Source organism: Oncorhynchus masou, chromosome 11 (genome assembly GCF_036934945.1).
Source record: "Oncorhynchus masou masou isolate Uvic2021 chromosome 11, UVic_Omas_1.1, whole genome shotgun sequence".
NCBI classification, from domain to species: domain Eukaryota; kingdom Metazoa; phylum Chordata; class Actinopteri; order Salmoniformes; family Salmonidae; genus Oncorhynchus; species Oncorhynchus masou.
In genome coordinates, this window is record NC_088222.1 from 4,338,729 (window position 1) to 4,353,579 (window position 14,851).

Genomic DNA, 14,851 nt, shown 5'->3' on the forward strand with positions numbered 1-14,851 from the left:
ACATCCTTCCGCTGTAGATAGGCCCTAGACCTGTTGTTACATGTTTATAGACAGTATATAACATCCTTCCACTGTAGATAGGCCCTAGACCTGTTGTTACATGTTTATAGACAGTATATAACATCCTTCCACTGTAGATTGGCCCTAGACCTGTTGTTACATGTTTATAGACAGTATATAACATCCTTCCGCTGTAGATAGGCCCTAGACCTGTTGTTACATGTTTATAGACAGTATATAACATCCTTCCACTGTAGATAGGCCCTAGACCTGTTGTTACATGTTTATAGACAGTATATAACATCCTTCCACTGTAGATTGGCCCTAGACCTGTTGTTACATGTTTATAGACAGTATATAACATCCTTCCGCTGTAGATAGGCCCTAGACCTGTTGTTACATGTTTATAGACAGTATATAACATCCTTCCGCTGTAGATAGGCCCTAGACCTGTTGTTACATGTTTATAGACAGTATATAACATCCTTCCGCTGTAGATAGGCCCTAGACCTGTTGTTACATGTTTATAGACAGTATATAACATCCTTCCGCTGTAGATAGGCCCTAGACCTGTTGTTACATGTTTATAGACAGTATATAACATCCTTCCACTGTAGATAGGCCCTAGACCTGTCACCTACATGTTTATAGACCGTATGTAATATCACTCCACAACACCCACCCGTAGCACGCGCTCCAGCAGGTGTATCTCGCTGATCATCCCTAAAGCCAACACCTCATTTGGCCGCCTTTCGTTCCAGTTCTCTGCTGCCTGTGACTGGAACGAATTGCAAAAATCGCTGAAGTTGGAGACTTTTATCTCCCTCACCAACTTCAAACATCTGCTATCTGAGCAGCTAACCGATCGCTGCAGCTGTACATAGCCTATCAGTAAATAGCCCACCCCAATTTTACCTACCTCATCCCCATACTGTTTTTATTTATTTACTTTTCTGCTCTTTTGCACACCAATATCTCTACCTGTACATGACCATCTGATCATTTATCACTCCAGTGTTAATCTGCAAAATTGTAATTATACGCCTACCTCCTCATGCCTTTTGCACACAATGTATATAGACTCCCTTTTTTTTCTTTTTTTTTTCTACTGTGTTATTGACTTGTTAATCGTTTACTCCATGTGTAACTCTGTGTTGTCTGTTTACACTGCTATGCTTTATCTTGGCCAGGTCGCAGTTGCAAATGAGAACTTGTTCTCAACTAGCCTACCTGGTTAAATAAAGGTGTTCTCAACTAGCCTACCTGGTTAAATAAAGGTGAAATTAAAAAATAAATAAAATAAAATAGGACCTGTCACCTACATGTTTATAGAAAGTGTAACATCCTTCCGCTGTAGATAGGCCTAGGACCTGTTGTTACATGTTTATAGACAGTATATAACATCCTTCCACTGTAGATAGGCCTAGGACCTGTTATTACATGTTTATAGACAGTATATAACATCCTTCCACTGTAGATAGGTCTAGGACCTGTTATTACATGTTTATAGACAGTGTAACGCCAGTTTGTGTATGTTTAGACTCTAGCCCGGTCTTATATGTAATGCAAAGATACATATAGAGCACAGTTAGCTAAACACACGGTTAGCTAAACACACAGTTAGCTCAAACACACAGTTAGCTCAAACACACAGTTAGCTCAAACACACAGTTAGCTCAAACACACAGTTAGCTAAACGTACAGTTAGCTAAACACACAGTTAGCTAAACACACAGTTAGCTAAACACACAGTTAGCTCAAACACACAGTTAGTTCAAACACACAGTTAGTTCAAACACACAGTTAGTTCAAACACACAGTTAGCTAAACACACAGTTAGCTAAACACACAGTTAGCTCAAACACACAGTTAGCTCAAACACACAGTTAGCTCAAACACACGGTTAGCTAAACACACGGTTAGCTAAACACACAGTTAGCTCAAACACACAGTTAGCTCAAACACACAGTTAGCTAAACGTACAGTTAGCTAAACGCACAGTTAGCTAAACACACAGTTAGCTCAAACACACAGTTAGCTCAAACACACAGTTAGTTCAAACACACAGTTAGCTAAACACACAGTTAGCTAAACACACAGTTAGCTAAACGTACAGTTAGCTAAACGCACAGTTAGCTAAACACACAGTTAGCTCAAACACACAGTTAGTTCAAACACACAGTTAGTTCAAACACACAGTTAGCTAAACACACGGCTACCATGGTCATAAACCCCTAACAGCATCTATACCATGGTCATAAACCCACAACAGCATCTATACCACGGTCATAAACCCATAACAGCATCTCTACCATGGTCATAAACCCATAACAGCATCTCTACCATGGTCCTAAACCCACAACAGCATCTATACCATGGTCATAAACCCACAACAGCATCTATACCATGGTCCTAAACCCACAACAGCATCTCTATCATGGTCATAAACCCACAACAGCATCTATACCATGGTCATAAACCCACAACAGCATCTATACCATGGTCATAAACCCACAACAGCATCTATACCATGGTCATAAACCCATAACAGCATCTATACCATGGTCATAAACCCATAACAGCATCTATACCATGGTCATAAACCCACAACAGCATCTATACCATGGTCCTAAACCCACAACAGCATCTATACCATGGTCATAAACCCACAACAGCATCTATACCATGGTCATAAACCCATAACAGCATCTATAACATGGTCATAAACCCACAACAGCATCTCTATCATGGTCATAAACCCACAACAGCATCTATACCATGGTCATAAACCCATAACAGCATCTATACCATGGTCATAAACCCACAACAGCATCTCTATCATGGTCATAAACCCACAACAGCATCTATACCATGGTCATAAACCCACAACAGCATCTATACCATGGTCATAAACCCACAACAGCATCTCTATCATGGTCATAAACCCACAACAGCATCTATACCATGGTCATAAACCCACAACAGCATCTATACCATGGTCATAAACCCACAACAGCATCTCTATCATGGTCATAAACCCACAACAGCATCTATACCATGGTCATAAACCCATAACAGCATCTATACCATGGTCATAAACCCACAACAGCATCTCTATCATGGTCATAAACCCACAACAGCATCTATACCATGGTCATAAACCCACAACAGCATCTATACCATGGTCATAAACCCACAACAGCATCTCTATCATGGTCATAAACCCATAACAGCATCTATACCATGGTCATAAACCCACAACAGCATCTCTATCATGGTCATAAACCCACAACAGCATCTATACCATGGTCATAAACCCACAACAGCATCTATACCATGGTCATAAACCCACAACAGCATCTCTACCATGGTCATAAACCCATAACAGCATCTATACCATGGTCATAAACCCACAACAGCATCTATACCATGGTCATAAACCCACAACAGCATCTCTATCATGGTCATAAACCCACAACAGCATCTATACCATGGTCATAAACCCATAACAGCATCTATACCATGGTCATAAACCCACAACAGCATCTATACCATGGTCATAAACCCACAACAGCATCTCTATCATGGTCATAAACCCACAACAGCATCTATACCATGGTCATAAACCCACAACAGCATCTATACCATGGTCATAAACCCACAACAGCATCTATACCATGGTCATAAACCCACAACAGCATCTATACCATGGTCATAAACCCACAACAGCATCTATACCACGGTCATTAATGATTGAACAGATTCTGTCTCCACAGAAAGTGCTGCTCTGCCCTCATCAGTTTCCTTCCCCAGTTCAGCACACATTATTCTGTCTTCTTAGCTGCACCTGGGGAATTACAGTGTGTGTGTGTGTGTGTGTGTGTGTGTGACGTTTACTGTCTGCAACAGTTCCATCATGTGTCGTCATTGATCACGATCAGTAGCATTGATTAGCCAAATAATCAATCAGAATGATTGAACAATCTTGAATGTTAGGATTGACCTCACATTGTTCTTTTAATTGATGTGTTATGGTAACCAATGTTACATCTGTAATGATCAGATGGCCTACGCACTACACTATTGATTTTACCTTTATTTAACTAGGCAAGTCAGTTAACAACAAATTCTTATTTTCAATGACGGCCTAGGAACAGTGGGTTAACTGCCTGTTCAGGGGCAGAACGACAGATTTGTACCTTGTCAGCTCGGGGATTCGAACTTGCATCCTTTCGGTTACTAGTCCAACGCTCTAACCACTAGGCTACCAGAGAAACGTCTGTCTGTCACTCTGTCCTTACAGTGACTCTATCAGCTTCTGGCTGGACAGGTGATGAGGTCATGCCATGACGTGGCTTCTGAAATGTTGTCTTTCAAGTTGCTCAGTTACTGGGGAAAAGTGAAGGAGGAAGAGTTTTCCATTACAATGGTGACGTTATCTTCAGATCTGGCTTTGCAGTATAATTATTATTTATTTTTTTTCCTCTTAGAAAGATTAGCGAAGAACTCAGAGTACTCATGAGAACAAGAAGCTCTCTATCTGTCAAGTACTCAGAGTACTCATGAGAACAAGGAGCTCTCTATCTGTCAGTACTCAGAGTACTCATGAGAACAAGAAGCTCTCTATCTGTCAGTACTCAGAGTACTCATGAGAACAAGGAGCTCTCTATCTGTCAGTACTCAGAGTACTCATGAGAACAAGGAGCTCTCTATCTGTCAGTACTCAGAGTACTCATGAGAACAAGAAGCTCTCTATCTGTCAAGTACTCAGAGTACTCATGAGAACAAGGAGCTCTCTATCTGTCAGTACTCAGAGTACTCATGAGAACAAGAAGCTCTCTATCTGTCAGTACTCAGAGTACTCATGAGAACAAGGAGCTCTCTATCTGTCAGTACTCAGAGTACTCATGAGAACAAGAAGCTCTCTATCTGTCAGTACTCAGAGTACTCATGAGAACAAGGAGCTCTCTATCTGTCAGTACTCAGAGTACTCATGAGAACAAGAAGCTCTCTATCTGTCAGTACTCAGAGTACTCATGAGAACAAGGAGCTCTCTATCTGTCAGTACTCAGAGTACTCATGAGAAGAAGAAGTTATTGATCTGTCAGTACTCTGAGTACTCATGAGAACAATAAGTTATTGATCTGTCAGTACTCTGAGTACTCATGAGAATGTGAATGATCTCACTTTACATTATAAGGCATAGTGTAAAAGTGGAAACAATGGGTCTTTCTTTTCTATGTTATCCAGTTAAATGTAACTTAAATGTAATAGAAAATGTAATCTAAGTAACCGTTAACCAGTTAAATGTAACTAAATGTATTAGAAAATGTAATCTAAGTAACTATTAACCCGTTAAATGTAACTACATGTAATAGAAAATGTAATCTAAGCAATACCCAAAAGTAATTATTTATTATGAGAGGGCCATAAACAATAACTCGTAATGCTGCTTACTCAAAGAAAGGTTAAAATCTCACCTTTCTAGTAAAAATGGTTATACATTGTGTAGTCACTTTTAAGGAGACTAGCTCCAGTACAAATATTGATATGATGTATTTCCTGTTCAACAACACTGTTTGAATAAGGCTTGAAATCACTGATATGCTTTCTAAATATATTTTAATCAAATTATAAAAGGACTAACTATAAGATTTCACCTTCTTTTAAAACTTTAAAAATACATATTTCTATGTTTAGTGTTAGAGGAAAATCTGCATATTTTCTTAATGTCTCTTTTGGTCAAAACGCCCCCCCCCGTTTTTTTCACAGACATCTCTGTGAATGTCTCAGAGCTCTCGCTTGGCTTCCTGAGCTCGTTGGAGACTGAGGGTGTTGGTGAATGGAGAAAGGTAGAGTCACAGCGCAGGACACAGAGATGAGTATAGTCCGACAGTTTACTCAAAAATGAAGAACAATATTCCAACGCGGAAAACTCAAAAAAATCAAAACCACAAGAACACGAAGCCACATGACAAACAATAACGCACAGTACAGAGAGGGAGGCCAGAGGGTTAAATAAGGAACATAATAAATGTAATAGAAATCAGGTGTGAATAATGAAGACAACACCAAATGAAAATGAAACATGGATCGGTAGCGACTAGAAAGCCGGTGAAGTCGACCGCCGAACGAACAGAGGGACCAACCTCGATGGAAGTCGTGACAGAGACTTGCCTTTCATCTCATATGAATCTTGTCCGTCTATGACTGGGATGGGCAACTGGTTTAGGCCCTGAGGACCAATAAAAATAAAATACTGTATTTTTTTTTTTTTTTTCTGAACTTAGTCAGGGTCTCAACTTCCTGTTGACAGTTAGAGTAATAGAATACAAAAGGTGACATTTTCAGCAGACACTCAATTATCTCATGTCAGCAACATTGTTTTAGATTGGTAAATTAGTCTAGCAGCCAGCTATCTTAACTTGATCATTGGACACCAGTTATCATATTAAAAACTGTAAACATTTGCCTCCAAACGTGTAGAATTACAGGGACATGCGTTACAATTTGTGGCCCCCACCCCCATCAAAGTTGTCCATCCCTGGTCTATGACAAACAGAAAGTGTTTTTGTTTACAATCTATGAAAATGTTGATCGGAACCGGTACCAGAACCATGCAGGTCCTGACATCTGAGCTTTGCTATGTATAGAAATGCCATTGGTGATGTTGTATTGTTGAATACATCATGATTTGATCATCATTACCTTAAAATTTTGACTGCATACATGTCAATTATGCTGTAATGCTGGAAATCATGTTGAGGCCCTCTACTCAGCTAGGAACTGATGAGGCCCTCTACTCAGCTAGGAGTTGGTGAGGCCCTCTACTCCGCTAGGAGATGGTGAGGCCCTCTACTCCGCTAGGAGATGGTGAGGCCCTCTACTCCGCTAGGAGATGGTGAGGCCTCTCTCCTCCGCTAGGAGATGGTGAGGCCCTCTACTCCGCTAGGAGATGGTGAGGCCCTCTTACTCAGCTAGGAACTGATGAGGCCCTCTTACTCAGCTAGGAACTGATGAGGCCCTCTACTCCGCTAGGAGATGGTGAGGCCCTCTACTCCGCTAGGAGATGGTGAGGCCCTCTACTCCGCTAGGAGATGGTGAGGCCCTCTACTCCGCTAGGAGATGGTGAGGTCCTCTACTCCGCTAGGAGATGGTGAGGCCCTCTACTCCGCTAGGAGATGGTGAGGCCCTCTACTCCGCTAGGAGATGGTGAGGCCCTCTGCTCTGCTAGCCTTGAGAACAAAGCTGAGAGGGAGAGGAGGTTAACCTCTGTCTGTCCTGACTGTTGTTAGAACTTGTTATATCCTATGGGCCCTGGTCTAAAGTTGTAATAAGGTGCATGAGTAGATATCACTCCAGGATCTCTGTAAAGACTGAAGAGGCCACTAACACCTGGAGGAGCATTAGAGGCCCTTCATAGAGGCTCTAAATAATGGCCCGTCATAGTCGATTATGTAATTGAAAGCAGATAACTATCACTAGATTGTAAACTGGTTGGAATGCCGTCTTTTCTACCAGCTTGGTGTCTTACCACATCGTTATGGAAATCAGGCCCCAGACCGATACACAGACAGGACAGTAGACCACACAGACAGTAGACCACCCAGACAGTAGACCACACAGACAGTAGACCACACTGACAGTAGACCACACTGACAGCCAAGACAGTAGACCACACAGACAGTAGACCACACAGACAGTAGACCACACAGACAGTAGACCACACTGACTGTAGACCACACTGACAGTAGACCACACAGACAACCAAGACAGTAGACCACACAGACAGTAGACCACACAGACAGTAGACCACACAGACAGTAGACCACACAGACAGCCAAGACAGTAGACCACACAGACAGTAGACCACACAGACAGTAGACCAGACAGACAGCCAAGACAGTAGACCAGACAGCCAGGACAGAAGACCAGACAGACAGTACAGTAGACCAGACAGACAGGACAGTAGACCAGACAGACAGTACAGTAGACCAGACAGACAGTACAGTAGACCACACAGACAGGACAGTAGACCAGACAGACAGTACAGTAGACAAGACAGACAGTACAGTAGACCACACAGACAGGACAGTAGACCAGACAGACAGGACAGTAGACAAGACAGACAGTACAGACAGCACACCAGACAGACCAGACATACAGAGATGCTCCAGCTAGATAAAGACCAAACAGACCAATTCATTATGAGGTAATTAGGGGACTGTAATATTGTCCCTAATTGCTACAGTGACAATTAACCACTGACAAGACAAGAGGGAAGTAGCTAACCTGTTGACCACTGACAAGACAAGAGGGAAGTAGCTAACCTGTTGACCACTGACAAGACAAGAGGGAAGTAAGTAGCTAACCTGTTGACCACTGACAAGACAAGAGGGAAGTAAGTAGCTAACCTGTTGACCACTGACAAGACAAGAGGGAAGTAAGTAGCTAACCTGTTGACCACTGACAAGACAAGAGGGAAGTAAGTAGCTAACCTGTTGACCACTGACAAGACAAGAGGGAAGTAAGTAGCTAATCTGTTGACCACTGACAAGACAAGAGGGAAGTAGCTAACCTGTTGACCACTGACAAGACAAGAGGGAAGTAAGTAGCTAACCTGTTGACCACTGACAAGACAAGAGGGAAGTAAGTAGCTAACCTGTTGACCACTGACAAGACAAGAGGGAAGTAAGTAGCTAACCTGTTGACCACTGACAAGACAAGAGGGAAGTAAGTAGCTAACCTAACACTCAGACAGGTTCAGATCTGGTCAGGCAACATTTCTCCTGAAGGAGACAATGGGCCCCATTGATTGAGTTTCACATCACATCTTCCACTACGGACGTAGTAGGTCTGATTTACAGGTTGTGTTCTTCACCGGGCAGTCGGACACTCTACTCTGAATTTACAAATGATACATGAATATGATGCGAAAGTAGCAAGAAAGATCTCCTTAGCCAGGCATGTTGTTTGTTTTGGATATTATGGAAAAGCAGGGAACATGCCAAGATTGTTGCTTCAACTGGATACTCAAAGCTTTTAAACCAAACTTGTATGTATTCTCATATTATTGTAATGCCTCACATGCCGGTGAAGGATTATCCAGCTTATTTTCTAGTGCACTACTTTTGACCAGAACCCTATATAGGCCCTGGTCAAAACAAAGTAGTGCACTACATAGGGAATAGGGTGCCGTTTGGGATGACGTCGTATGCTCATAAGCGGGCTGTTACAGTGGTGGTATAAATCCGCTTGGCGTGGCTTTAAAGCACCATGGATATGACATCACCTCAAATTAAACCGCATGGTGGGAATGATGTGATCTGTATTAGATTCTAGAATCAGATTAAACTCTTGTAATCCTTGTCGGGCTGCAATAAGTAAATTGATACAGTCCAAATCAAATCAAATTGTATTGGTAGCATATACATATTTAGCAAATGTTATTGCGGGTGTAATGAAATGCTTGTGTTCCTAACTCCAACAGTTGCAGTAATATCTAGCAAAATGCTTGTGTTTTCTAACTCCAACAGTGCAGTAATATCTAGCTAAATGATTGTGTTTCTAGCTCCAATAGTACAGTAATATCTAACTAAATGCTTGTGTTCCTAGCTCCAACAGTCCAGTAATATCTAACTAAAAACTTGTGTTCCTAGCTCCAATAGTACAGTAGTATCTAACTAAATGCTTGTGTTCCTAGCTCCAACAGTCCAGTAATATCTAACTAAAAACTTGTGTTCCTAGCTCCAACAGTGTAGTAGTATCTAACTAAATGCTTGTGTTCCTAGCTCCAACAGTGTAGTAGTATCTAACTAAATGCTTGTGTTCCTAGCTCCAACAGTGTAGTAGTATCTAACTAAATGCTTGTGTTTCTAGCTCCAACAGTGTAGTAGTATCTAACTAAATGCTTGTGTTTCTATCTCCAACAGTGTAGTAATATCTAACTAAATGCTTGTGTTTCTAGCTCCAACAGAGTAGTAGTATCTAACTAAATGCTTGTGTTTCTAGCTCCAACAGTGCAGTAATATCTAACTAAATGCTTGTGTTTCTAGCTCCAACAGTGTAGTAATATCTAACTAAATGCTTGTGTTTCTAGCTCCAACAGTACAGTAATATCTAACTAAATGCTTGTGTTCCTAGCTCCAACAGTGTAGTAGTATCTAACTAAATGCTTGTGTTTCTAGCTCCAACAGTGTAGTAATATCTAACTAAATGCTTGTGTTTCTAGCTCCAACAGTGTAGTAGTATCTAACTAAATGCTTGTGTTTCTAGCTCCAACAGTGGAGTAATATCTAACTAAATGCTTGTGTTTCTAGCTCCAACAGTGTAGTAGTATCTAACTAAATGCTTGTGTTTCTAGCTCCAACAGTGCAGTAATATCTAACTAAATGCTTGTGTTTCTAGCTCCAACAGTGTAGTAGTATCTAACTAAATGCTTGTGTTCCTAGCTCCAACAGTACAGTAGTATCTAACAGTTCACAACAATAAACACAAATCTAAAAGTAAAAGAATGGAATTAAGAAATATATAAATATTAGGAACGATCAATGTCGGAGTGTCATTGACTAAAATACAGTAGAATAGAATACAGTATATACATACTGTATGAGATGAGTAAAGCAGTATGTAAACATTATTAAAGTGACTAGTGATTCCATGTCTATGTATATAGGGCAACAGCCTCTAAAAACAATAAGCATTGTTTACTGGAGGTCTTGGGACACCAATGAAATGTTGTAATTTTAGAGGCTATACAGAACGTTTGCCTTCAATTGAGCCAATAAGGGGTCCCCTTAAATGGACAGAAATATCGTCCATAAATATCCTCATAGAAAATAAAGGGCCACAGCCTCTCCACACCCCTGAGAAAAAAATCACGTTTTTACGTTAGTATTCTGTTCTCTAAGTAATGTTATGACTTTGGATGTATTTAAACCCCTGATCCAAAAGACACGAAGCCTCACAGTCACAACCAGCTAAATCTCTCTCTGATCTAAACTCGTAATCCCACTGACTGCGGGGAAGAACTGGGAGTGTCCTTACTAAGTTGAGTACAAACACAAAGATACCTCATGATTTCGTGTTTAGACAGGATCGTTGTTAAAATGTGTGCGGTTCCATTACTTACGTTTGAGTCATGACCCTGATAGCATCACTCTGGCGTTGTATCAGTGTGTGGAATGTGTAAAGCAGAGCTTGAAGCTAATCTCTGTCTCTGTCTGTCAGTGGACTAAACAGGTCGGGCACTGTGTGCAGACGGTTCAACTATTTATCGATTTCCACTGATCGATATCTGAGCTCAGATCTTGTTGCCACGTGCCCTAACCCTAACCTAGCAGCACAATGGGTGGCTCTGTGATGAAGAGAGCCCGTTCCAGCTCGGATCCTGTCAACACCTTGTTCAACAGCTTGTTCAACACCTTGTTCAACACCCTGCCAACACCTTGTTCAACACCTTGTTCAACACCCTGTTCAACACCTTGTTCAACACCTTGTTCAACACCTTGTTCAACACCCTGTTCAACACCTTGTTCAACAGCTTGTTCAACACCTTGTTCAACACCCTGTTCAACACCTTGTTCAACACCCTGTTCAACACCCTGCCAACACCTTGTTCAACACCTTGTTCAACACCTTCTTCAACACCCTGTTCAACAGCTTGTTCAACACCTTGTTCAACACCCTGTTCAACACCCTGTTCAACACCCTGTTCAACACCTTGTTCAACACCCTGTTCAACACCTTGTTCAACACCCTGCCAACACCTTGTTCAACACCTTGGTCAACACCTTGTTCAACACCCTGCCAACACCTTGTTCAACACCTTGTTCAACACCTTGGTCAACACCTTGTTCAACACCTTGTTCAACACCCTGCCAACACCTTGGTCAACACCTTGTTCAACACCCTGCCAACACCTTGGTCAACACCTTGTTTAATACCCTGTCCAACACCCTGTCCAACACCCTGTCCAACACCTTGTTCAGCACCCTGTCAACCCCTTGGTCAACCGCTTAGTCAACCCCCGTCTGTCAACACCCTGTCTGTCAACACCCTGTCTGTCAACACCTTTTTCAACACCTTATTCAACACCCTGTCTGTCAACACCTTGTTCAATACCTTGTTCAACACCCTGTCTGTCAACACCCTGTTCAACACCTTGTTCAACACCCTGTCAACACCACTTTGGTCAACACCTTGTTCAACACCTTGGTCAACACCCTGTCAACACCTTGTTCAACACCCTGTCAAAACCTTGTTCAACACCTTGTTCAACACCTTGTTCAACACCTTGTTCAACACCTTATTCAACACCCTGCCAACACCTTGGTCAACACCTTACTCAACACCCTGCCAACACCTTGGTCAACACCTTGTTTAATACCCTGTCCAACACCCTGTCCAACACCCTGTCCAACACCTTGTTCAGCACCCTGTCAACCCCTTGGTCAACCGCTTAGTCAACCCCCTGTCTGTCAACCCCCTGTCTGTCAACACCCTGTCTGTCAACACCCTGTCTGTCAACACCTTTTTCAACACCTTATTCAACACCCTGTCGGTCAACACCTTGTTCAATACCTTGTTCAACACCCTGTCTGTCAACACCCTGTTCAACACCTTGTTCAACACCCTGTCTGTCAACACCTTGTTCAATACCTTGTTCAATCCCCTTTTCTGTCAATACCTTGTTCAATACCTTGTTCAACACCCTGTCTGTCAACACCCTGTCTGTCAACACCTTGTTCAACACCCTGTCTGCCAACATATTGGTCAACACCTTGTTCAACACCTTGTTCAACCACCTGTCAACACCTTGTTCAACACCTTGTTCAACATCCTGTCAACACCTTGGTCAACACCTTGTTCAACACCTTGGTCAACACCTTATTCAACACCTTGGTCAACACCTTATTCAACACCCTGCCAACACCTTGGTCATCACCTTGTTTAATACCCTGTCCAACACCCTGTCCAACACCCAGTCCAACACCTTGTTCAGCACCCTGCCAACCCCTTGGTCAACACCTTGTTCAACACCTTATTCAACACCCTGCCAACACCTTGGTCAACACCTTGTTTAATACCCTGTCCAACACCCTGTCCAACACCTTGTTCAGCACCCTGTCAACCCCTTGGTCAACCCCTTGGTCAACCCCTTGGTCAACACCCTGTCTGTCAACACCCTGTCTGTCAGCACCTTTTTCAACACCTTATTCAACACCCTGTCCAACACCTTATTCAACACCCTGTCTGTCAACACCTTGTTCAATACCTTGTTCAATACCCTGTCTGTCAACACCCTGTCTGTCAACACCCTGTTCAACACCCTGTTCAACACCTTGGTCAACACCTTGTTCAACACCTTGTTCAACAGCCTGTCTGTCAACACCTTGTTCAACACCCTGCCACCACCTTGGTCAACACCTTGGTCAACACCTTGTTCAACACCCTGCCAACACCTTGTTCAACACCTTGTTCAACACCCTGCCAACACCTTGGTCAACACCCTGTCAACACCTTGTTCAACACCTTGTTCAACACCCTGCCAACACCTTGGTCAACACCTTATTCAACACCTTGGTCAACACCTTATTCAACACCCTGCCAACACCTTGGTCAACACCTTGTTTAATACCCTGTCTAACACCTTGTCCAACACCCTGTCCAACACCTTGTTCAGCACCCTGCCAACCCCTTGGTCGACCCCTTTGTCAACCCCTTGGTCAACACCCTGTCTGTCAACACCCTGTCTGTCAGCACCTTGTCCAACACCCTGTCCAACACCTTGTTCAACACCTTGCCAACCCCTTGGTCAACCCCTTGTTTAATACCCTGTCTGTCAACACCTTTTTCAACACAATGTCTGTCAACACCTTGTTCAATACCTTGTTCAACACCCTGTCTGTCAACACCGTGTTCAACACCTTGTTCAACACCCTGTCTGTCAACACCTTGTTCAACACCCTGTCTGTCAACACCTTGTTCAATACCTTGTTCAACCCCCTTTCTGTCAATACCTTGTTCAATACCTTGTTCAACACCCTGTCTGTCAACACCCTGTCTGTCAACACCTTGTTCAACACCCTGTCTGTCACCACCCTGACTGTCAACACCTTGTTCAACACCCTGTCCAACACCTTGTTCAACAGCCTGTCTGTCAACACCCCGTCTGTCAACACCTTGTTCAACACCCTGTCTGTCAACACCCTGTCTGTCAACACCTTGTTCAACACCCTGCCAACACCTTGGTCAACACCTTGGTCGACAACTTGTTCAATACCCTGCCAACACCTTATTCAACACCCTGTCCAACACCCTGTCCAACACCCTGTCCAACACCCTGTCCAACCTTGTTCAACACCTTGTTCAACACCCTGTCTGCCAATACCTTTCTCAACACCTTGGTCAATACCTTTCTCAACACCTTGTTCAATACCTTGTTCAACACCCTGTCTGTCAACCCAATGTCTGTCAACACCCTGTTCAATACCTTGTTCAACACCCTGTCTGTCAACACATTGTTCAAACCCTGTCCAACACCTTGTCCAACACCCTGCCAACACCTTGGTCAATACCTTGTTCAACACCCTGTCTGTCAACACCTTGTTCAATACCTTGTTCAACACCCTGTCTGTCAACACCTTGTTCAATACCTTGTTCAACACCCTGTCTGTCAACACCCTGTTCAATACCTTGTTCAACACCCTGTCTGTCAACACCTTGTTCAATACCTTGTTCAACACCCTGTCTGTCAACACCCTGTCTGTCAATACCCAGTCTGTCAACACCTTGTTCAACACCTTATTCAACACCCTGTCCAACACCTTGTTCAACACCCTGTCTGTCA

The 14,851-nt window shown here is 42.8% G+C and overlaps 1 protein-coding gene across 3 annotated transcripts in view; it reads left to right on the forward strand.

Moving 5' to 3' along the window:
* The window catches only part of LOC135548039 (MOB kinase activator 3B-like), a 68,290-nt gene that overhangs the window by 30,385 nt on the left and 23,054 nt on the right, over positions 1–14,851 (forward strand). The window contains exon 1 of one of the 3 annotated variants that reach the window (XM_064977234.1): positions 8,838–8,964. The exons of 1 other annotated variant lie outside the window; for it this stretch is intronic. In XM_064977234.1, coding sequence (XP_064833306.1) covers positions 8,915–8,964 — 50 coding nt within the window. In that variant the 5' untranslated portion in view covers positions 8,838–8,914. One more of the 3 variants, XM_064977233.1, reaches the window with a different exon arrangement.